Source organism: Lagopus muta, chromosome 1 (assembly GCF_023343835.1).
Source record: "Lagopus muta isolate bLagMut1 chromosome 1, bLagMut1 primary, whole genome shotgun sequence".
Classification (NCBI taxonomy): Eukaryota; Metazoa; Chordata; class Aves; order Galliformes; family Phasianidae; genus Lagopus; species Lagopus muta.
In genome coordinates this window covers 49,011,337-49,034,507 of record NC_064433.1, presented here as the reverse complement: position 1 = coordinate 49,034,507, position 23,171 = coordinate 49,011,337, and the positions used below count along the sequence as shown (strand labels likewise).

General features: G+C 41.8%; 1 protein-coding gene across 1 annotated transcript in view; it reads left to right on the top strand.

The window, feature by feature from the left end:
• The window catches only part of EP300 (E1A binding protein p300), a 58,824-nt gene that overhangs the window by 3,525 nt on the left and 32,128 nt on the right, over positions 1–23,171 (top strand). Inside the window, exons 2-6 of the mRNA XM_048926718.1 lie at positions 10,068–10,726; positions 18,568–18,744; positions 20,867–21,128; positions 21,875–21,988; positions 22,801–23,037. Of these exons, the coding sequence (XP_048782675.1) occupies positions 10,068–10,726; positions 18,568–18,744; positions 20,867–21,128; positions 21,875–21,988; positions 22,801–23,037 (1,449 nt within the window). The remainder of the gene's footprint in view (positions 1–10,067; positions 10,727–18,567; positions 18,745–20,866; positions 21,129–21,874; positions 21,989–22,800; positions 23,038–23,171) is intronic.

Here is a 23,171-nt window from a genome sequence, read left to right as displayed (position 1 = left end):
GTTTCCTTTGCTGTGGACTTGTTGCCTTGATTTCTTAATGTGAAATACAGTTTCAGCCTGTTAGGTACGTGGAAGTGATGGCTGGCTGTAAGTTAACTTACTCCCAACCCAGTAGGAGTTTGGTGTATTTATGTTGGTGAGTGAGCCTCTGATTCACCCACGTTTTCATTTCAGGATGCTGCTCATTTTCTGGCACTGGAATATACTAAACTCAAATAATTAGTTGGATAGAAGAATGGTAATCATATACGTATTATTTTCAGGTATTAAGGCTCAGAGCTTTACCGTGGGCTCACCTTTTGGTTTGCACGGTGTCCTCATTGTAGCATGTAAATTTGACACTGTGCTAGCAACTTTTCTGTACTGAGTAGCTACATTGAGAAAATTTGCCAGTGTAGCTTTATTTGCTTACCCCTCCTCTCTGGTAGAGACACTGTTTTCATATGTTGCATCTGGTCTGGGAAGATTCATTTTTTTTAACACTATATTAGCAAATTAATTTATACCTCAGTCTGTTTTTTTTTCGCTGCTAAAATGGCATAATTTCAGTGCATCCTGAGAAATGATCTCCTTGAGTAAATGAGTAGAAGTCCCTCATAACAATTCATTTTTAACTGGATGCTTTACAGCATTGATTTCATGTCGTCCTTTTTATCTGTGATCGCTTCAGTTTTTCCTGCGGCGATGCTGAGATTGCCACGTACAAATTTCTACCTGGTGTATTCAGTAAGGATGAGGTTAATCATTTTTTTTACAGTGCTCACTGCCCTTAGAAATCACCTGGGTTCTGTGTACTGGGAAAGCTTTTGGGGCTGCAGACTCCAAAGACTGCCGTCTTCCATCAAGGAATAAAAATGGAATATACGCAGCACTGCAGTATGCTGGTACGGTATCGCTGCTTTGGTTGTTAGATCTGAAAATAGGATTGCAAGTGCTTAGTGTTTCTGACTTGCTCTAAGTCAGTTTTCTACGATTAATTAGTTGGCACACGTTCTATCAGACATCACTGCCAATTTGATATGTGCCTTAACTTCCTTCACTTTAACGTATCCAAAAGTCTCATTTTTCTGAGCGCTAACGCATCTTCAGTCTCTCCATTTCAGAACCTGTCTTACACAAGTTTGTCGTCTTGTTTTGTTAGTTTCTTTCAGGAACTGCTTTTGACCTTTAAAACTTTCCTCTCCCTTACAGCAAAGGTTTAAATCTTGCATGAAAACAACCCCAATAAAACAAACCAACAAACAAAACCCAAACTTCTCACCTGGATTGCTACAGTTTTGACTGATCCTCATCTTTCATTTGTTCCAAATGTTATCAGACTGTTTCTTTGCTTGAAACGAATCTTACTGATCTTGTCTTTCTGCCTTTTCCAGATGCACTTGTAAGGTTTTCAACTCTGTTTTCGCTCTGCTATCGATTTTTTTTTTTCTTCTTATGGTTTGTATACACATCTTTTAAATAACTTTCACAAATCTGTTTTCTGACCAGTGTCAAAGACCAAGTCATTATCTGCTTGAAGCCATCAGTTCAATATTTCTATTCCTTCCCTGTTGAACCACTTTTTTCTTTTTTCCCCTAAGTATGTAGTGAGCTGAGAAATGCTTTAAAATAGAGTTTGTTGGATAATACAGTCTGTAAACCAGGTGTTGTAGTAGATTATCTGCGAGCCAGGAGCAGACACTGCATCTGCCAGGGAGAGTGAAGGGGTATCTCTGCCTTATAGTTGTCTGGGCTGTCAGAATACCTGCATTAGGAGGAAGGTTTATTAAATGTTTTGCAAACTGACCGTTCTGATGGCGCTTAGTAACTTTTCAAAGGAAATCCTACAGGCTTTGGTTGTTGCTGCGCTTTCAGATTGCTGTGCAGCTGCTTTTGCTACTCCGCTGAGTTGGGTGTATCTTACACAGGTCATGAAAAATACCCTGCTAACTCTTGCATCTTTTCTCCATGTTGTCAGAGCAGGGTTAGGATTTAGTCCAGGCAGGTCCTAGTTCAGATCATTGGTCAGTTCTGTATTTGCACGAAAAACCTTCCACCCTTCAGCAGGCTTTATCTGGGGAGAGCGTAGTGGAATCTGGAGCTTTTTTGAGAATGTCTGTTTCATGAGGCACTGGCGATCAGCAATGTCCAAATTACAAAGGTACAGGAAAAGTTCAAAGTGATTTTATTACTAGATTTTAATTTGCTGTGATTTCATGTGTACTTTTCGCCTGCTCTTCAGAGGAGCAGCCTTTCAGTGCATGTTCTAACAATGCAATGCCATTACTTTAACTTTGCTCATCACTGTAAGTAGTGCCCCCTTAGAGAGGGTTTGGCCAGAAGTCACTCGGAGTTGTTATCTGGCAAACAGGGTATTTTTGCTGTGTCGTTTTCACCATCAGATAAACACCACACACCTGTCTCCAAGGACCTGGGTTTTCAGTCTTTCCTTACACTGTAGCAGCAGGCTGAAGTAAAATACATCTGTCTCTGCATATGGTTGTATGCAGTGACAGCACATCCGTGTTTAGGTTGAGTTTGTAGAGCTTCAAGTAGAAGTGGATGCAGGGCAATTCACAGAAGTCCTCTCCCTGAGCAGTGACTGATATATCGGCCAGCGTGATTTTGTTTGCTTCCTAAATAGCAACAAGTTTGGTTAAAATGCCTTGGCATACAAACATGTTTAGAGTTCTGCAAAATGCGTTATTTGCTTTTTCAAGCACTCTTCTCTTACAGAACTTTCTGATGAAAGTCAGGAAAAAGAATGATAAATTCTCTACTCCATTCATAGTAACTCATGGCTTAGTTGGCTGCGCTTACAGGAACAGCGCGGATACAAAACCATGGTCTAAGCTAGGATTTGCACCAAAAAAGTAAAAGTTGACTGCAAGATTTTCAGAAACTATGCAGATCTCTTTCTATTATTGATGACTGTAAAATAGGCTGGATAAACCTTTAGCTCTTTTCCATTTTTGACAGTGCAAAACTCCTCTGTACTGCATTTATTCTGCATCACCAGAAGAAGTGGAATTTTGAACTACATTTATTTCCTTGCAGAACTGTGAGGTTCCTGGATATCAGGAGCTCCAGCTGAATTACTGGTCAAAGCTGATGTCTGATGTGCTGACTTTTGGTTTCTGTATCTATGAATTTGATACTACCTTTCTGGTTTTACTCAGGAGTGATGTTGAATGAACTCAAGTCAGTCAGAAAACTGACTTCACTCTGCTAATTGTGTATGTAGATTACATCATTTCAGAGTTGGAGATGACAACAAAGTCAGCTTCATTCTTTCCTTGAAACTGATTTGTAACCATTTTTTAAATGAAGCTGATGATGTCCGTTTGCAGACGTGAAGGTGTTCCCTTCCTATCTGCACGTACCCATTTTTTTGTGAGTGTAGCAAACCAGCAGCTCTCAGACTGCAGAGACCACCAGCTTTCCAGACTTGTGTGTGTGATGCTCCAGCATTTATCAGACTCCTGGCTAAGATGCTTTTCTTACTCTCTAACAATACCACAGACAAGCAGTATGTAACCTAACGTGGCCCTATGGGAATTTCAGTGGCATCCAAAAGCAGGATACTCTTGGGAGCGAGAATACTAATTTGAGACTTGAAAGGTAGCGCAATGAAATTCGTGCGAACACCAGCACACTCACAAGTTAATGGTTAACTGTGTGACTTCAGCACCTTGGAATTGAAATATCAGCGCTTCATCTTATTTGGATCATCAAGGACAGCATGGCTGGTACCTTTTTGCTGTATTACATAAAAGCGTGAGTACGCTGCTGCACAAAGAACAGTGTTTCTGAACTTGCACCTGAAGTAATGTCTTCCATATATGATTACCACATTTCAGTTTCCCTAGAGCAAAATCCATGTTCCAGAATCATGAAGTTTTCACTCTTTCTCAGCAGCGAACTGCACTCATCTGTATCTCTAAATGCTGCCTTGTAAAAAGCTTTGAATGAAAATGAAAACACAGTATTCATCTAGCATTGCAAGACTCACGTTATCCAGAGTCTACTAAAACTGGTCTGTAAACTAGCTGGAGTAGAGTATAAATTAAACTTGTAGATTAGTTTTCTGCGTGGAATTTAGACTTTTCTCCTAAATGTAAGTTGAAAGGGGTTGAGAATAACTTGAAAAATTAAGAAAGAGTGTGGTCCTAAAATAACCTTCAACAGATGTTGAGCAATAAGTGGCTACTTGTTTAAAGTGACTTTTTTATGCTTGCAAAATTCTGATGTTTCTATCTGCTAACTAGTATGAAATTGTGTGTTCTAGATAATGAATTGCACTTCTTGACCAACAAACTTCTGGTTGTTTTTAAAAACTATGCCTGGAGCTGTGTGCTAGCATGACTTGCTGACATGTTTTGTGCCTTTGCACATGGTATCTTCTAGGGGTGCTGAGCCCGCTCTCAGAATGAGTAGCATGCGTCCCTTTCAGATGTATTTTTTGCTTGTGTTGTTTGTGGTTTGTCTTCAAGTTATCAAGTTCCTTGATGTGGTGAGCAAATTTAGGTCTTCACTGGATTAGCAGGAAGGAAGGAGGAGGCAGTGCTTCCCCAGTTTCTCACAGGGAACAGAATTAAAAATTAAGTCTATTGCGAAGGCTGTTATTGAAATACTGTCATACAGCATAAGAATTCTCAGCTGTTCTTGCACGAGCAGTAGTGAAGACCTCCACATTGTGCTTCCACTTCAGCTGTGTATGATGACTACAGTTATGCAGAGGCTGATGCCATAGGATTTTGGAAGCAGCAGTAGTAGCAATGATGAATCTAGACCTTAATTGTGTAGGCTGATGCTGAATAGTTTTTTCCCCCTTTTGTCTTGAATCAAATTAGTGGATTATTTTAAACTCTCCAATTTAAGGTAGGAAAAATGGTTTGGCAAAGTTCTCGTTACCGTTGGGTAATTGTGGCTTCGCAGACCATCTTATGTGAAAAGCTTTCTCTTTCAAGGCTTTTAATCATAAGCGTAAATCTGGTCTCCAAAATATAGCAGAACTCTCTCACACCCACTTGGTAGGAATCTTGAGAGTTTTTGCCTCTTTCTTAGTGTGCTTTTCCCCCATTGAAGTTGCCTGAACATGCTTGGCTTCATCTTCTGCCATTGCAGATGCCGTGGGAATTGATGATTTTCTTTTATTAGTGCTTTGTTACCAGTCTGTGCTTCACCTTTGCTTCTGCACTTTCATGGATACCTCAGAGTTGCCTGGTGAGAATGCAGCTCAGCGTCCCATTCTGCCACTTTTACTTCTTGTTTTCTGCCTCCCCCCCCTCCCCCCCCTTTTTTTTTTTGTTTTGTTTTTATGAGCATTTCAGGCAATGCCTTTTAGGGCCTGTGCTACTGGTGCTGCTTACTATTGGGTGTTGGTTGTATCTGCTGGGCTTTCCTGCTGTTATACTTTAACTCTGTTCAATTCCTGGATAGCTTTGACGTTGCCATGTGGGGAAGGTACTGTGCTCAGCACCTTATTGCTGCTATTTGTCTGAAAGCATAGCATAGGTTTCATGTCTTCTGTGTAATCTGTCATCATCCACAGCTCCTGTCAACCTTGTCACGTGCATACTTTGTGTTCAGTGTCTTGTAGTGAGCCTTGCCCACGTGACTCATTGTGAACCGAAGGACTGGTAGTATTTGATCCACTGATACATTTCTGGAACCCAGGAACGCTTGTGCAAAAAGGGGACTGCTCAGCAGCTTGATGTCTGAGTTCAGAATGTAATGTAGTCCATGGGATGCAGGGACAGAAACCGAAAGTCTCATTCCCTCTGTATGGTCAGCAATAAGCACTGGAATGAGTTGGCTTACGTGACTGATGTGAAGGCTTCTTCTGGCATCACTGTCAGCAAATGGTGCTGTTTCTTCAGATATACCACCTCCTTCGAGACGGAGTGCTTAGATTTGTTGAGGCTGTGGTACAGAGCAAGTGAAATTGAAGTGTTCTGGGCTGTTTTGTAGCATGTAAGCAAGTTCTCAGAAGACTGACCGGATTCATTGTAATCCTTTTGCTAGTGCCGGCTGATCTCCATACTGATAGAAACTCCCATTTTGTTCTGAAAGGTGGTGGGAAGCCAGAAATGAGAAGTCTACTGACTGTAGGCTAGAAAGCATGCAAGAGAAACTAACATGTGCCACTTAAATCCATATGTGAGTTTCTTTGCTGATAGTAGGAATATGTTGTCCTTGTGCTGTGAGCACTTCTATCAGAAATGTCTACCTTGCCTTGTGTGCTTTGACAGCTGTTATCACTGTCTGGCGCTCTTGCAGTAACACTGGTTTGAAATACCTACTTTGGGACTTGGTTGAAAGGGCACTGATTTCTTAATGACTTGTGGGTTTTGATTGCTCACCTTGAATCTGTAGCAGTTTAAGGGCCTTGTTGGTGTCAGGTGGGTTTCCACCCCAGTCTGGCAGTCTCCTTGTGTCATGCAGATTAGCTGTCAAAGGCAAACTTAGCAGAAGTGTTTGTAGGGTCCAAAACTGTGGAAGCAATGCACCACATACAAGGAAAAGCTGACATGGTGATCTTTGCAGTCACTCTTAAAGCAGAGGGTGCAGTTCATGTGACTAAATCTAGGTGAGCTGGGCTGCTGCTACAAAAAATGGACCAGTTCCATCTGCTGGCTTTCCTCACCCACTTTCTTACTACAGATCTAATGGAGCCGTGGTGAGTTGGCCGGTTTCTTCACTCTACAAAGGCTCATTTTGACATTCAGTGGCAGTACAGTTCGTAGTGGGAATTATTATATGCCTTTGCATGCAGACACTATTTCGGTTTAACATTTAGTACCTACTTGAATGTTGTGCTTCAGAGGTACCTTCCATTTTTTGTAATCTCAGATGGCAGGAGCATCTATTTCACTTTCCTTTATTAGTGAGGTGCACTAATAATGCCATTAACAGCATCATGTGAAATCACCCTGTTCTAACACTTACTGCTTGCTGATCCTGATGGACTGACTTAGGTCAGTCTTTGTCTGTTCTGTTCTGTCCCAGCTTCTCTTTGTCTGTGATTACACACCGTAGTCTCTAAGGTTTATGAATCACGTAGGGAAACCTTTGCAGGATTGTTCTGCCTCCTTCCCCTTCACACTACCAGCTTTGTTTTTTTTAGTAAGAAATCTTCATGTGTGCCTTCAATGATAAAAGATTGCAGGGCTAGCAATGGCACTGGAAAGCCAGCCAGTTCTATGTGTTTTTATCACCTCTATCTTAAGCTGTTCTATTGGCTCTTGTGTGGATGTATTTGCTATGATTGTCACGTACCCAGAGCTGTCTGCCCTCACCTTGTCAGCGTTTGGTGTGGCCATAGGTAGGTCTCTATGGCAGGTTGTAAGAGAGCAGTACATGTAAAGGACTGGAATGGATTGTAAAGCGTGCCATGTGCACACAAAGTCCTATTTTTCTGTATGGTCCTTTGAGACTGTTCGTGTTTCAGTCTTGTGTCTGAAGTCTTCTGCCTCCTGCCACACTCCTAAGTGTGATTCCTTAGCTGAGCAGATAACTGAGCATTTTTCTCTGTGTTCTTTTAATCTGGCTGGAGAAGACTTTGAAGTTTGTGGAAAAAAAGAGGGGAAAGTGGCAAACCATGTCAGAGTGGTGCTTCACTGGCATTATGATTCTGGCTTGTAGGCGCTCTATTCTTGTATCATAACTCTTCCATTGCACATTCTTTGTGGTTGCCAATCTTTGCAGGTTAGTTTCATATGGAAAGAACAGGATGCTTTCTTATTTAAATTTTTGGGTGTAAAGAATGGGATAATCTCACAGCCATTTAGTTGTTCTGTTTAGATATGGAACTGTTGGTATGTTGTGATGTGAGAAGTTAATTAAGAATACAGCGTTTTTATGGCTTTCTGCTTCCTGCTGGTGGGTCTGCATCAAATCCACTTTGCCAAGGAGCTCTGTTAGCCTGCACCAGGGCTCTTGGGTTGGATGAGAGCAAGTCATCTTAGCAGCTGGAAGTACCCACTTGCTTGATGAGGGGGAATTTTGAAAGAACGAGCTCCTCAGAGAGGCAGGTTAATATTGTCTTGTGCAGAAGGATGAGCAAGTCTTTCTCTCTCTCAAGACACAAATGGCACTGCCCTTTTGCAGTGTTATGTCTGAAATCATGTAAATAAGTCTTTCTGAGTAAATACCAGTGATGGTTTGAAAGATGGGCTGTTCTTTGTATTCAGATGGCTGCTGACCACTTTCCAGGTGGTGTTGTGAATGGCTGGGTATGGAGTGGTCTGTTGTCAGGGGACATGAAGTGGGTTTTGGTTCTGGGACTCGCTCTGTGTCAGAGGCTGCATCTGTTGGAGTAGAAGTTCTTGTCCATCTGCTACCAGGTTTTAAATGCTGAAGAACTTGGACAGAACTACATTCTTTTGCCTCTCTCATTTTGAAACTTCAAAAAATATTGATTGTATTGAAAAATATTGCATCATTGAAGATGAATCCTTAGAATGTACCAGAAAGCAGAACTTTTAGTAGAACATTTTCTCCACCAGGTGGGTGGGCTAGCTGATTTTACCAGTTTGATACAGCTCTTTAGTGGAAACTCTCATTCCATCTCTGGTGCTTTGCCTTGATGAAGAATACTTAAGTGGAGCTATGGAGTCTCCTCTTGAAATCTCTGTGTTGGTATACCTGAGTATTTGCTAACCTTTTAAATATTTACAGAATTCTAAAAAGTTATGGTCTTATCTGTGATGATAGTTGAGAGATTGTTTTCAGAAAAGAAGAAGAAAATAAATCACCATTAAAACCCCTTAGTACTGGAGTTCTGCAGTTTGGATTCAGTGTTATATGAAACATTTTGAACGTGTTTCTTATGCTGCTCAGCTTTTCTGACTTGCATGCTGGTTTTACAGTAGTCTTTCTCCATTAGTATTTGGAACAAGTCATCCTCCAGCCTCTGTAAAATTCACTGTAATTGACACTTCCTTCTTAGCAATTGCTGAAATAATGAGTGGTATTGTAGGTCCTTGTCTAGATGTGAAGTTTTTGAAGATGCAGTGGAAGACCTCTTACTGAGCATCCATGAAATGACCTTTCTTCAAAAGTGATGCTGAACTATTTCCATCGTTGAGAACTTAAAAAAAAGAGAAGCAGAAAAACCCTTCACTGTGTATTCCCAAATTCCAAATGCTAAGCTTTACAGCCCAGTTGGTGGGCGTAGCTGCGTCATACAGTAAACTTCTTAGATCACCTTTGTTTTAGCTGCCTTGGATTAAATACCAAAGTGGCACCAAGTGAATGCTATCTCTGCAGACGTTGGAACTTCTTTTCTTGATGAATTTGTTAGACACTGTGTAATATTCCCTTATCTATGTATCCTAAATAGTAATCTTTTTCTACTTCATCACTTGCAGTATACTTTGCAAGGAGTCTTGTGATATGAATTTTATTTAAGTGTTTTTTTTCTAAATCCTACTGTGTTTTCACAGCTTTGTGGCCAGGAAGGTTATTTTGATTGTTTTCTGGCTATGCTTATTGTGGGAAAAATACTGGCTATTCCATGAAGCTCAGTTTAATTGTATAGGTCTGTTCTGGGAAGAACTGGGTGTAGAAAATCGGAAGAAACAACCAAACAACAACAAAACTGTTTTGTTTTTAGAAACATTTTCTGAAAAGCACGTATTGATACTAGTTGTCTCTTCCTGAAAGGGATACTTCAGTGAAAGCTTAAAAATTAAGGTGGTGCTTTCTCATCAGTGTTTTAATTCTTGTTAATAACAGTTGTCTAATTCTGTTAGCAGACTATGGAATGTTAATAGTTTTTCCCTCCTTTCCCTTCAAATTTCCCAAGTTGGGAGATCATGTTCTTTCAAAATAAGGCATTGCAGGAAAGTCAAGTAGAATGGCTGTCTCCAATTTAGGCTTGATGAGATGTAGGAATGACTTTTATGATGACTAATCGGGGTAGTTTTCAATAATAAATGATAGAGGAATTCCACTGGAACATAGCGAGTGAATTTTTGATAGTTAAATGAACAATAAAAAAGAATTGATAAACAAGGCTTTTACTCAAGAAGAAACCTGCTGCTGCTGCTTGCATTGACCTTATAAAACTTCTTGTTTTTCAGATTTTGGATCGCTATTTGATCTGGAACATGACTTGCCAGATGAACTGATCAGCTCCACAGAACTGGGACTCACCAATGGTGGTGACATTAATCAGCTGCAGACCAGCCTTGGCCTGGCACAAGATGCTGCCTCTAAACACAAGCAGCTGTCAGAACTTTTACGGGCTGGTAGCTCCCCAAATCTCAATATGGGGGTCGGTGGCCCTGGGCAGGGCATGGCCGGCCAAACTCCACAAAATAGCCCTGGAATGGGAATGTTGAACAGCATGGTGAAGAGCCCCATGGCGCAGGCTGGGTTGACTTCTCCCAGTATGGCGATGGGTACAAGCGGACCAAATCAGGGTCCTTCAGCCCAATCTACAGCGGGAATGATGCCAACAGTAAACAGTCCAGTTAACCAGCCTGGCATGGGAATGAACACAGGGATGAATGCTGGCATGAATCCTGGGATGTTGGCAGCAGGCAATGGACAGGGGGTGATGCAGGGGCAAGTCATGAACGGTTCGATTGGAGCAGGCAGAGGGCGACCAAATATGCCATACCCAAACCCAGGAATGGGAACTGCTGGTAACTTATTGGCTGAGACACTGCAGCAAGGCTCCCCGCAGATGGGGGGACAGGCTGGACTGAGGGGGCCGCAGCCTGGAGCCATGAACAAGGTAAGGCAAGCTAAGCTTGACTTTAGTACCCTTTTCTCACATCATTTTATTTCATCTGCAGTAGAGATTCTGTGGAATAGGATTTTTTGTTTTTTAAGAGTCCTGAATCTTGTGCTAAATAATTAATATACTGCCAAAGTGGTATTTATGGCAATCAGGGGAAACAAGAAGTTACTCAGCAAGTATGGTTTTTCCTAGGTTAAGTGGTGGTGTTTTGTTTTCTTAATTCTGTGGCAGCATAGATCATCAATGTTAATGCAAACTTAACTTCATAGTATTTAATCTATTTTGTGCTTTTGTCCACAACTGTATCTTCTCATCTAGTTTGGTGAGTGTGATGGGAACAAAATGGGGTCTTCTAGAAGTTGTGATGCTTTTCTGTGTGACACTTAATGAGAGTATTTGCTGCCTGTGATCAGATGAGTATTGGTTTGTGCTGCAGCAGGTGAGAAGAAGCAAATACGAGTTGGAATGGGCTGATGTGCTGGATGGTTTAGGACGTATGTTGGATTTATAGAAAAATACATGCTTCAGTTACTGGAGAAAGAATGCTTGTGTGAATACCTACAAACAAGAGTTGGGTTCCTAACAGCTGTCCAGTTGCACCCAGCTCTAGTTTTTAGTTTGGAAAGGTTTTGCCTACCTTTTTCTAAATTGGAAAGCTGAAAAAATATATTGAGGGGGAAAGGGGGAATGGATGTGCTTTTGTAATGTAAGAGATTTGGATGAAGCAGTTGTGTAATTGCTCTGGAAAAGTGAGAGAAGACCAAATGATTTAAGTTACAAGTCTAAAATTTGTCTTAGCTTGCACAAATAGCTTCACTAGCATAGGGAAACAGATGAATATTGCATAAGTTTTTGAGTTTTGATTAAAAAGCCTCAAAAATATGTAAACATTTCATTTCATTTGATGGGGCTATTTTGTGTTTATTGGTTAATGAGTGGAAACTGTTTTTAGAAGGACTGAATTCTGCTGTGTTGATGATTTTGCTATGTTTTAATGTACTAAATAAAATGTTAATGTCTTATGAGCATTATTAACATCTTTCTTGATCTTAGCTGCTTGCTTGAGCTCAGTGTGCTGCTAACTGTGGTTCTGGTAGCTGTGACTGGTAACATGTTAATTTTGTGGTCTGTTCATTTCACGTAGCTTTGCTTGATAAATGCTTTGCAAAGTCCCATTACTACAGTAGATGTAATTCATAGTGGAAAGAAATACTTGGAAGTGTTTTTGTATTGGAATTAGTTGATTGTTGACTTTATTATATTTTGATTAAAACAAAAAACAAAAAACCTGTATTCAGAGGTCCAAAATCAATGCACCGAGTTTCAGGCTGAAATGTAACATCTTAATCCTTATTTATTGTACCTGAAGTGGAGCTTTAAACTGTTAAAACAACAACGAAACACCATGTTCTTTATCTAGGAGATATCAAGGAAGGCCACAAAATTGAGTTTTTGGCTGAAATAGTTCAAAATGAAGCCGTCTTCATCGCTTCTTAAAATCCTGCCTTGTGCTTTACATCTAAAGTAAGCAGCACCTTGTGCTTTGGGGAATCTCTACACCAATGCAGAACTTCTGCTTTTTTGCTTGTAGTCTCAGCCTGATTTAAATAGAAAAAAGAGAGATGAAAAGGGGAGGGGGGGGGGTAAGCTGAAGGTAAAGTTCTTTAATTGTTGAGAAAACCCTTGGAGACTCGTAGGGTGAGCTCAGCAGGCACAGCCCGCGTAAAGCAGCCCCGGCTGCCGGATGAGAAAGCACGGTCTGAAATGGAGGCTGAAATTCCAGAATGCCTTCAATTGGTTTGGCTGCTGGCAGGGAGCCTGTGTTTCACTTCGTGCAGCGGAGTTAGCGCAGTCTGACAACAGGCATGTCGGACCGCTTCATCTCCCCACCCATCTGCTTTTGTTTTTCCCCCACCTACAAATCTTCACAAAGTGGATGAAAACATAGGACCCTAAGCAGTTGTTTTCAGAAGCCTTTTTTTTTTTTTTTTAGCTGATAAATTTAGCACGGTGTCGCTGCTAATGTGGGAGTTTGTGGAGTAACTTTCATACGTTTCCTTCATCGCTGTGAAAATGGGCATTATTTCAGAGCTGTCCTTTAGTAGGAGGGGGAAAAAAAATAGGCAAAACGTTTGGGCCGCATTCAGCGATGTTGTGTTGGCTTTGCAGAGTTGGCCCTTTATGTGGTGGGAGGTTGCTTCTGGGAGTTGTCCTTCAGTAAGACAGAGGTGTGTCATCCGCCGTGGCTTTTACAGACAGTGCCGTATGTTTGGTGCTATGCTGACTTACTGGGAGGGAGGAGGTTGTGCTCTTCTAATGGTAAAGATGAGCTCCCAGTGGTCCTGGATTTTAGCAGCAGGGTGGTCATGCTTTGTTCTGCTGTTCTGTGGAGCTGCTGAAATGTTTTCTTCCCCTCCTTAGCAGCTGGTGGCAGTGGGACGCTCTCTTTGCATGGTAGGCATGTTCCTCACTTTCCTAGTTGTGTAACTTTTGTTGTTTGATGGATATTTTTTTTTTTTTTTTTTTTTTTTGTGCTTGAAATCCCAAATGCCCGTAACCAATTGATTTGAGGTCAGCAGATACACAAAAACTTGAATTGTCTTCATCAGCCATTCGTAGCGTGGTCCCGTGCTGTAGCTTGTATGTATGTTGTAAGCCATTTCTGGAGTACAAACAGGCATTCCTGTCTCTGTAGCAGTGGTGCTAATGTGGGAAAGGAATCCAGGCTTGAAATTCACCTGGTCATTGGAATAAAAAAAAAAAAAGTTGTAACTTGAATGAGTTTTCTGATGCACATAAGGGTAGTGAAGCACTGGAACAGGTTGCCCAAGGAGGCTGTGGATGCCCCATCCCTGGAGGCATTCAAGGCCAGGCTGGATGTGGCTCTGGGCAGCCTGGTCTGCTGGTTGGTTACCCTGCACATAGCAGGGGGTTGGAACTGGATGATCATTGTGGTCCTTTTCAACCCAGGCCATTCTGTGATTCTATGATGTACCTTAAGAGCAACTGATGTTAGGGAAGGGGATGGGCACCAGGAGAAGGTGCTGTGGTCAGGGCATGGGCCCTGCACTTGTTTTGGGGTGGCTTCCAAACACCTGGGAAGGTTCAGCCTGAAAGGAATGTTTGGAGAGGAAAGGACTTAGAACAAGTTTTGCTTTGTTGAATAGCTTTTTGTTTGATGGGTGCTTGATAGCGCGCAGAGGACAGATACTCCTATTACTCTTAAAATAGAGTTTTGGAAACTGTTTGTAATGCTTTGATTTTTTCACCATTCAGGCATTTTTTTTCAGGCATTTTATTTCACTGGCTAGCCTTCCAGCTCTGATTCAAGAGTAAACAGCAAACTTAAGCTCTGTAGTAAGTTAAGACCAAGTTCATCTTTTCTGTTTTGAAGCACTCTTCATTTGGAAATATGTATAGTTAAAACCTTAGTGTGGCTTTTCCTCCTGGCTCCTGCAGTTCCCAGTTATTGATGAGTCTTACAGTCCAGCCTTTTGTTAGAAGGCCATACCCTTCACGAAGTGCACAGGTCCACCTGACTTTCAGGCCATTTACATTGGGTCTCCCACTGATCCCCACAATGCTCTTTCATCAACAACAGGGACCTGAAGGCAATCCAGGTGAGTAGGGGAGCTGCTGGCTTTCCTGTTGGATCGTTCCACTTGTGTGTGAGATTACTCTAAACATTTAGAAGTGGTGTTAATTCTTAGTAATGTGGCTTATTGTCTGAGTATATACAGAGCTCCCTCTTCTTATAACAGGAGGCTCTATTCTGTTTTATCAGTGCATAGCACTTGGATTAAGAATCAGTTGCCATATTTTACAAAGACGATTATTTAGACCTTCCTTTAAATAAAACAGTCAGAAATGTCGTGTTGAAAGTTGCAGAGGCTGAAAATCATGACACTCTCCAAAATCTGGGTAAAGCAAATTTAAGTAAAGAAATTAAAAACCAATGTATGTGCATTAATGTTAGTATATGCATGTCACGCTTTGGGCAGCAGCAGATCAGTGTTCTTGGTTGCTTTATTTGCAGTAATCATTTGACTCGATGTGTGAGAGTACCCATAGCATTTAGATTCTGTGCCCCAAGTGTGCCCTGTGGTCAAGTACTAATTAATTACAAGTGTAGATGTATGTCATGGTCCTTTGCTTTTTCTTCTTTGTAGAAAGTGGATAATTGCTCACTTTGTCCCAGTTTATGGGAAGAATGCTTAGAGGAAGAAAGGAAGCAGGAAGGTTTTGTCTTTGGGGATCTAAGTTTGAGTGGATAGGGGAGTTTCTCACACAAATGGCAGTGAAATGATGCTTGTATCTTGCAGTAGATACCTTAAAACATAATGAGATCATCTGCAGAGAATAACCATCAGTAACAATCCTTGGAAAGATTGTAGCAGATATCTCTGGCGCAATTTTGTTAGACTGTATGTGAGCTCTATCAGAGAGTTGAATGGCACCAGAAAGCAATGTACAATAAATCAGTTACAAGATCTCCTCTTTAAAGAGCCAGCTGGAATTTAATAAAAATAACTTCCCGGTTTAGGAAAGTTAATTAACTTCTACTTGCAAATATGGAAAGATTACATCAGTGTGCTCTTAAACTAGTGCATGTACTACAGTTACCCCAATAGAGATGCATAGCTGATAGTGCAAATGTTGGGTTATTTCAACCGATGTTATAAAAACTCAACTGGTGGAGGCAGGAAAATCAAGCACAGTTTTCTGCTGTGTGTAGGAATAAACATTTGAGATTACCTTTGCCACCTAGCAGCCATGCATCATTATCTGTTGCTTTTTATCCCTCTCCTTTATTGCGATGTGCCTCTGCTCTGCTGTGTGTGAAGGCCTCATGTGTGTGATGGAAGGAACCTGAGGCTGTGAGGAGAGAAAGAGAGGTGGATGGCAGGTGGAGTAGATGAAGAAGTGCAATGGGAAGAGCAGTGGAAGAAGGTAGGCCAGGAGTGCAGATTCTGAACTCGCTGACTTTGGGCCACAGTGCAGCCACATATGTTTTTACATGGTGTTGTAGAGGAGGCCTTGTGCCTATCTCATGCAGTGCCACCAGAACTGCCTTGCCTTGATTGGCACTTCAATGCTTGATGATGTACCTACCCCTTGCCTCCAATAACTCACTAATTTGATGGTGAACTGTATGTCAGTCTTTCTGTGTTTGTTTTTTTTTCCAACTGATGCACTCTGAGCCTACTGGATTGTTTTTTAATCTTCCTTCTATGATTAGTTATTAGGTTGCTTGCTTCTTCCTGCTTGATGTTCTCCCCCCTCTATACACACACACTTCCCCTTCTTATCCATGTTTCACAGTCTGTCACATCAAATGACACTGGTGTACTCCCTCTTCCAGTGCCAGGGTCACTGATGAGACCCTGTGATTTCACTGTGAAGAAGCTGCCACCTGCCCCTTCCCTTGACTCAGCCTGGAGCTGTGTGCACGTTGTCTGTCTCACGTCAGTGGGTCAGTGACAGCAGGACTGGGGACATCGCTGCAAAGCTTGGTTGTGGATCTGGCAGCTGTCAGTCTCACCCAGACCGAGGGATGGCTGCTTATTTCCTCCAGGAGACTGAAGCAGTTGGGGCTTTAAGACCCTTCTCAGGTGATGCTTGTGTGTGGTTTTTGGGATCACTTTGCAGTGCCTGCCCTCTGACCTGGCCATGCCCCCTTGTTGGAGGGGCTGATGTTGTACCCCAAGCAGTGCTAATGGCTCGTATTTGAGAATCTTTGTATTTTGTCAGCAGGATCAGAACATCTGATGCTTTGATATCAGTGGAAGAAGTCCTTCAGTTTTCTTAAGAAAGCATCTTGTTTTCACCCAATGACGTCACAGTTTGAAAACGTGCTGTCAGCCTTCAAATCTCAATTGTTTGGTTAGTTTTCTTAAAGGCTGGTAGCAGCACAAGGATACAAGGTCTGCGGGGCAGTGTTAGTGATGGCTAGCGTAATATATGCTCTAGCACATAGTATGTGCTCTGGTGAGAGCTAACTCTGTGTTTTCTTAAGGGAATAATTCCCACAGTCTTATCCTGAGCTGTGAATCTTTTGCTCAGTTTTAGGCAGCAGCGGCAACAGGGAGATGTCCTCGAAGGTTCCAGTGCACTTGGCTCCCTGTAGCAGCGAAGGCTTGGGTCTCACCTGTCTCATTTTGGGCAGCAGCTGCCTGTCACCATGCGTGCATTCATCACAGTTGAGACATGGCAGTGGCAGTGCTAAAGGAGACAGAGGAAGCATTTTTAGTTCTTTCTCATTGTTGCACAACTTATCTGCCATGTGTAGAGGTTCTTTTCATTTCTCTCTAATGAATTATCACTGTGTGATTATAGTTACTGCTTGGAGTGGGGGGAAGTGGTCGCTATCAGGTATATGACCAGTGAATTTCCTCTAAGTGTCAGGTTTGTCAGTAAGGTTTGTGCCGCTTTTCCTGTTGCAATGGTTTGTTTCAGATTTACTTTACAAATGCGAGATGAAGGCTGCAGTAATAGATTAGCAGAAATTAAAACCTGGAAAAAGAAAACTTTGGGTAATCACAGAGAACAGGTAATCTGCGGGCTCATAGTTACTTTTCTGTGTGGGTTGGAGAGACTTTGTGAGGAGCAGGAACAGGGTGTTTCTACTAGGGGAGGAGGATCTGAGAGCAATGGGAGTACTTGGACAGATGCATGCCATAGGAGTTTGTGTGCACTTCTTGATTAAGTCTGGGTATTTTCATGGATGCAAACAAGCATCCAGTAGCCTGAACACTGAGTCACACACTGATGTGAATTGAAATGTCACAGTTCTCTGAAGTACTTGTGTGCCTTTCTTACTGTGAGCTAAGGCTGCACGAGGATGTTGGCTGACTAATGGTGAGAGCTTGGTGGTCTTAAAACTCCAGTTTTCCTGGTCTTCCTGCCAGTTGTTTGGTCTCTGAAGACCAAATTTTCTGTGAAAACTGAAAGGGAATAGAATGGAAAGTCAGAGGGCAAACTGCTTCACGGGCAGGATTGATCCTGTTCCTTAGATTCTAGAATGCTCCAAGGTAACAAACTGTGTATTCTGTTATGCTAAAACTGTGGAGTATGCAAATAGTTGATACATAGTGCAGAAAGGAACAAACACTGTGTATCAGTCTGCTTCCATGGTATGGTTTGATAGCTTTGTTTTGTTTGCAGCATTCCTGCTTGCTGTCTTGCTTGACCCCAAGTAGTGCTCGCTGCAAGCAAGTTGCAGTGCCTGTGTGCTTGTGGTGTTACCTGTGTCTGTAGTGTGTTCTTAAACTGAAAGCTGTTGTGTACTGAAAATGCAGATGAGAATTGTTATAGCCCTATGGAGAGAAGCTGTGGGGGTACTGACAGTTGAATGGGAAGTATTTGGGGTAAACCTTGCTGATATGAATGGGGGGTGGTATTTGTCTCCTTTTGGTGGAAGCAGAAAATTCCTTCTCTAGTCCAATGTACAGATTTGTGATTCAGAAACTGATACGAGAAATCTGTTGAATTACGTGGTTATTGGGTTTTTTGGTGTTGGTTCTTTTTGTTGTTGTTGTTGTTTTTGTTTTGTTTTTTTTGTTTTTTTTTTGAAGAGTCAGAGCAGTTCCAACCAAACTGACTTAAACACAGAAAGGCCAATCTATCAATGTTTATAGGAGCAATCAGATTGAGAAGATAATGATGTGTGATAGGTGTAAATACATGCACATGAGGGAACAAGGGAAGCATGTGGATCAGGATTGCATTGCAGCTGTTTCATGGCTTTGATATCATTTTCTTCTCTGAAATATTTATTTGCCTTTTGAATTGTGAACAACATTCTTATTTGAATGTCTTGCCATTTTCATTCCTAGATGGGAATGATGAGCAATCCCAGTCCTTATGGTCAGCCATATAGTCAGAATACTGGGCAGCAGATTGGAGCCAGTGGTCTTGGACCTCAGATGCAGAATAAGACTGGACTGCAAAATAGCTTACCACAGTTTCAAATGGACAAGAAGCCAGTTCCTGGGGCAGGAATGCCTAACATGGTAAGTAGAGTGAAAGATATCTCCAACAAATGCTGTGGCAAACTAAAGCAGAAGAATGTGCAGTGCTCAGATGCTGCCATGTTAGAAGTTTTGCAGCTGTGAATGCACGTTCTGAATCTACACATTACTTATTTGCTTAAGCTCCTAAAATGGCTGATATGGAGGAGAGAGCTGAGCTGTGCTCTATCTGTTAAGTTGCACCTTTACTTTTCACCCTTGAAACCCTATTAGCAGCAAAAATTACCTTTTGCTACCTGTGTGGGAACTTCTGCTCTCTTCTCCCATCCGTTCTCCTGTGTCTGGTTCACTGGGTTCCTTCTCAGTGTGGTTTTGTCTTGAGGATTGTTTTTCTGCTCATACTCCTGATGCTTTTGGGAGAAGTAGTTCTTCTCAAATGTATTATTACATGTGGTAGTGTCTAGAAGTCCCAGTTGGGTGTCAATTCCTGTTGTGCTCTTATGTGAGCATATGCAATGGTCCTCATGTTACTGTGGTAGCGCTGTTGTTCCCTCATTCCTCTCAACACTGAGACTGCAGCAAGGCTTGGAGAAAGGGGAAGTGAGTGGTGGAAAAAGTGGATGTCCCAGGCTTATAAATTACAAGCACTAGATTCACTAGCTTGAATTTAGCAGTAGTGCTGAGTGCTCTAGAAGAGCAAGGGCTGAATGAGTTTGCTTCCTTATTCTAAGAGCCTAAATTGTTTAGGATGAAGACGTGCAAAGTGCCCCACTATTGTTGGGTTGGGTTATTGTTGTTTTTTTTTTGTGTCATACCTATATTCTTGTTTGTGAAACAAAATTGTGCTTCTGAATATAGCTTGTATTTGTCACTGCTTTGGATCTTAGATTGTTTATCTCTTGGGACTCAGTCCTTGACCTAAGTAATTTGCTGAAAAACAGTCCCAGGTAAATTTGTATCTCAGAATTAAAGAAAGGGTGATTCCTTGGGTTTTATTTGTTTATTAAGTTGAGCATGAAACGCTAGAATCCTAGTACTGCCAGGTGGTTATATTAACCAATAAAGAACTTGCCAAAACTTACTGTCGAGCTTCTGTTCAATTCAGAGCATGTAACTCTTTTGAAGTTGAGTTGCCACCTAGCTGGACCTGGGAATGAAGAGTTGCTGCTATCTCTCTTGTCATTTAGAATGACAGACTGCAAAAAGCCAGCTACGGTTGTACTGGAGCTTAGAAAAGCCCTGAAAGGACTGAATAACTGGTAGAGTCTCCTTGTAAAATGAAAGGTTAATACTGCTATGGAAGAACTGGAGTTTAGGAATGCAGGTAGTTGAGCTCTAAAATAACTGGAAATCTTCATGAATGTTCCTTAAAACATTCTGTAAGTGAAGAGCCTGTTACAAACTGAAGGCTTTTGAAGTAAAACAAGCAACACAGAGTTGCCTCGTTTGTTTGTTTGTTTGTTTTTTTGTTTTTGTTGAGTGCTTGTCACAATTCATCTAGAAGAAAGAGGAAGTCTGAAGAAATAAACGTCAGTATGGAAGAAGTAGTAGGTGTTGCCATACTTGACTTTAGTTCTCTGACATGCATTATGCTGAAGTGCTTCATCTTTAGCAGAGATTGGTAGGTGCTTTTCCTGCATTTATATGTACTAGCTTCCTGATGGGAAAAAGGTTTCCTTAAGTTCCCTTTCATTTCTCCTGTTCTAGAAATGATCGGTTGAAGTGCTTGGTAGAAGCAGGGGGAAAATCTTTTCCTTCCAATTTTTGCCTTCCACTTAGGCAAGAATTATGGATGCAACTTCGTAGCTTCCAAAAGATGATTTGAGGCCCAAGTAGTCTTAATACTTTGTAGTTGGGCTAGCAGGAAACACTAAGCTGTGAGCATGTGCAAAGTGAAGTTCTGCTGGTCCTTTATAAGGCAAGAGCAAGAAATAAGGAGGGTATGACATGAGGAGGACATTGTGGTTGGCAAGTGAAGTATTGCCAGCACTGTTATTAGGTGGGGTTTAATATGGATCATCCAGAACTACAGGTAGGTGGGATATTCCCTTGATCACGCAGTGTAGCAGTTCTTCATATATTTGTTTCTTTTTGGTGTTTCCATGCCAAATAGGCAATTTTTAAATAGATTTATTTCTGGACACTTCCTTTCTCCTTCGTCCAGGGTCAGCAGCAGGCTCCTCAAGTTCAGCAAGCTGGGATGGGGCCAGCAGCTTCACAAGGAATGGGGTCTGGAGCTCCAACAGCAGATCCAGAGAAACGCAAACTCATTCAGCAACAACTAGTTCTCCTCTTACATGCTCACAAGTGTCAACGGCGAGAACAGGCCAACGGCGAGGTGCGGCAGTGCAACCTCCCTCACTGCCGAACCATGAAGAATGTCCTGAACCACATGACACATTGTCAGGCTGGCAAATCTTGCCAGGGTAAGTGGGGGAGGAGTGGTTATATAGATGTGGTCAACCTCTGCAAGACCAGAAGGGCTTATGGTAAAAGATGGAGAACAAGTGGGTGGCTTGGGAAACTGAATTTTTTTAACCTGTCTGTCCCCTTAGGGATTCAAGTTATAACCTCCTCCTCAGTTTTTAAAAGTTTGGTCAAGTTAAGGCAAGATTACAGAAAGAAACAAATGAAAGTGTTTTGCTTAACTTGCAAACTCATTGTAGTACCTTTTGGATGCTGTCTTCTGATAATAGCAGGCACAAAGGAGAAATATGTAAGCAGGAGTCTGTTTCCCCTAAATGGAAGGGACAAATCTTAAGCAATAGCTAGCCCAGAATTAAAGTGGTTCTGGCTCCAATGAACTCCTAATCTATCCTAGAAACCAAGGGAGATGTGTGCTCTTTTTGGTAGCCTAGTTGTGCCTGGGTTGTGCCAGTTGCTGGCATCTTAATTGCTTGATTCCATGTGCCTAACTCCTTGTGTATATGGTGTTGTTCTCAGAACTAGGCTTAGAAATATAAGATAGAGCTTCCAAGGAAATTTAATTAAGCCAATTTAGCTACATATTCAGGGCTAGATAATACTGAACTATGTCAATTAATCCTTTACTGTGCTGTGAAATCGATGTGTGCCCTGAGAGGAATAGTTGCTCCCTACCTAGTTTGTATTGGCTGTGTGGAGGTGCTGGCATTAATTTGTAAAGGTTTCTCATTCCTTTTTTTTTTCTCAGTGGCACATTGCGCATCTTCTCGACAAATCATCTCGCACTGGAAGAACTGTACAAGACATGACTGTCCTGTATGTTTGCCACTCAAAAATGCTGGGGACAAAAGAAACCAACAATGTAAGTCTGTTGGGAAGTTCTGCATGTTGGGTAAACTATAAAATGCATGTTGGGAGTTGTTTGTACTCTGCTAATGGTCTTCTTTGACCTGGGAATAGATAGTACAGTTGTCATCATGCTTTGGAGTGGCAGAATATTTTTCTGCAGCTGATAGCTAGTTTTTGTGGAAGCTTTCTAACTTTTCTAGCAGGAGAGTAGTAAGGGTGGACAAGAACTCTAGTGCTCTCAACCAGTTGATTTGCTTTTCTTTGCCACTTTTTGGAGCTGATGATCTTCTGGAGACAGACACGCACAGAGAGGGTTGTGCCATTTCAGCATTGATGTTCTGTCTTCTCCTGTTTTTCCTCTTCCCCTTTCTGACTCCTTGGTCTTCCTGCCAAAATTTGCATGACTTCTGTCCTTTCGTTAACTGTATCCTCATGGTTCTTAATGTTATTTTGGGCTCTTTGCATGACATAAACTGGGATATTTCTTGTTCTAAGAAAATAACAAATCATTGCTGTTGAAGAGCTGAACCCTTCTGCTTTTAAACTCTGTGATGTGTGCCTCTGTTCTCAGTATTGAGCAAACAATGTCCTAAATACTTAAGGATTTTTTTTCAGCAGCTCAGAAGGAAAACAATGTTATTGAAATGACTGCTTGGGCCAAAATTTATTCTCTGTTTTCACAATGGCTTTTCCAGACCTGGCATCTTACTTGTCTCCTAGAAGGAGACATTTTGGTTCTGAACAACCGGTAGTCTCCTTCCTCTTTTTGTAGACCTCTTTGACTACCTCCCACTGTCCTTACTAACTTTGGTGCATCTCTTCCAGCACTACTGGGTGGAGCTGCAGTAGGACTTGCAAACACGGGCTCCGTGGGTGTGGGGCAGCAGACTACGCCCAGCATAAGCACTACCAGTCAGATAGACCCCAGCTCCATCGAGAGAGCCTATGCAGCCCTTGGACTAACCTATCAAGGCAACCAGATGCAGACGCAGTCTCAGGCTCAAGTGAAGAATCAGCAACAAGGACAGTCACCCCAGGGTCTGCGCCCAATGAATCCTATGAGTAAGTTTAACACTGACAATCGATTCAATACAAACTACAGGCAATTCTCCAGCACTATATCTGATGGAAATTTTCTTACCTACTACCTAATTACAGATAGTTAACGTGCAAAAGGTGTGAATTTGCAGTGTTTT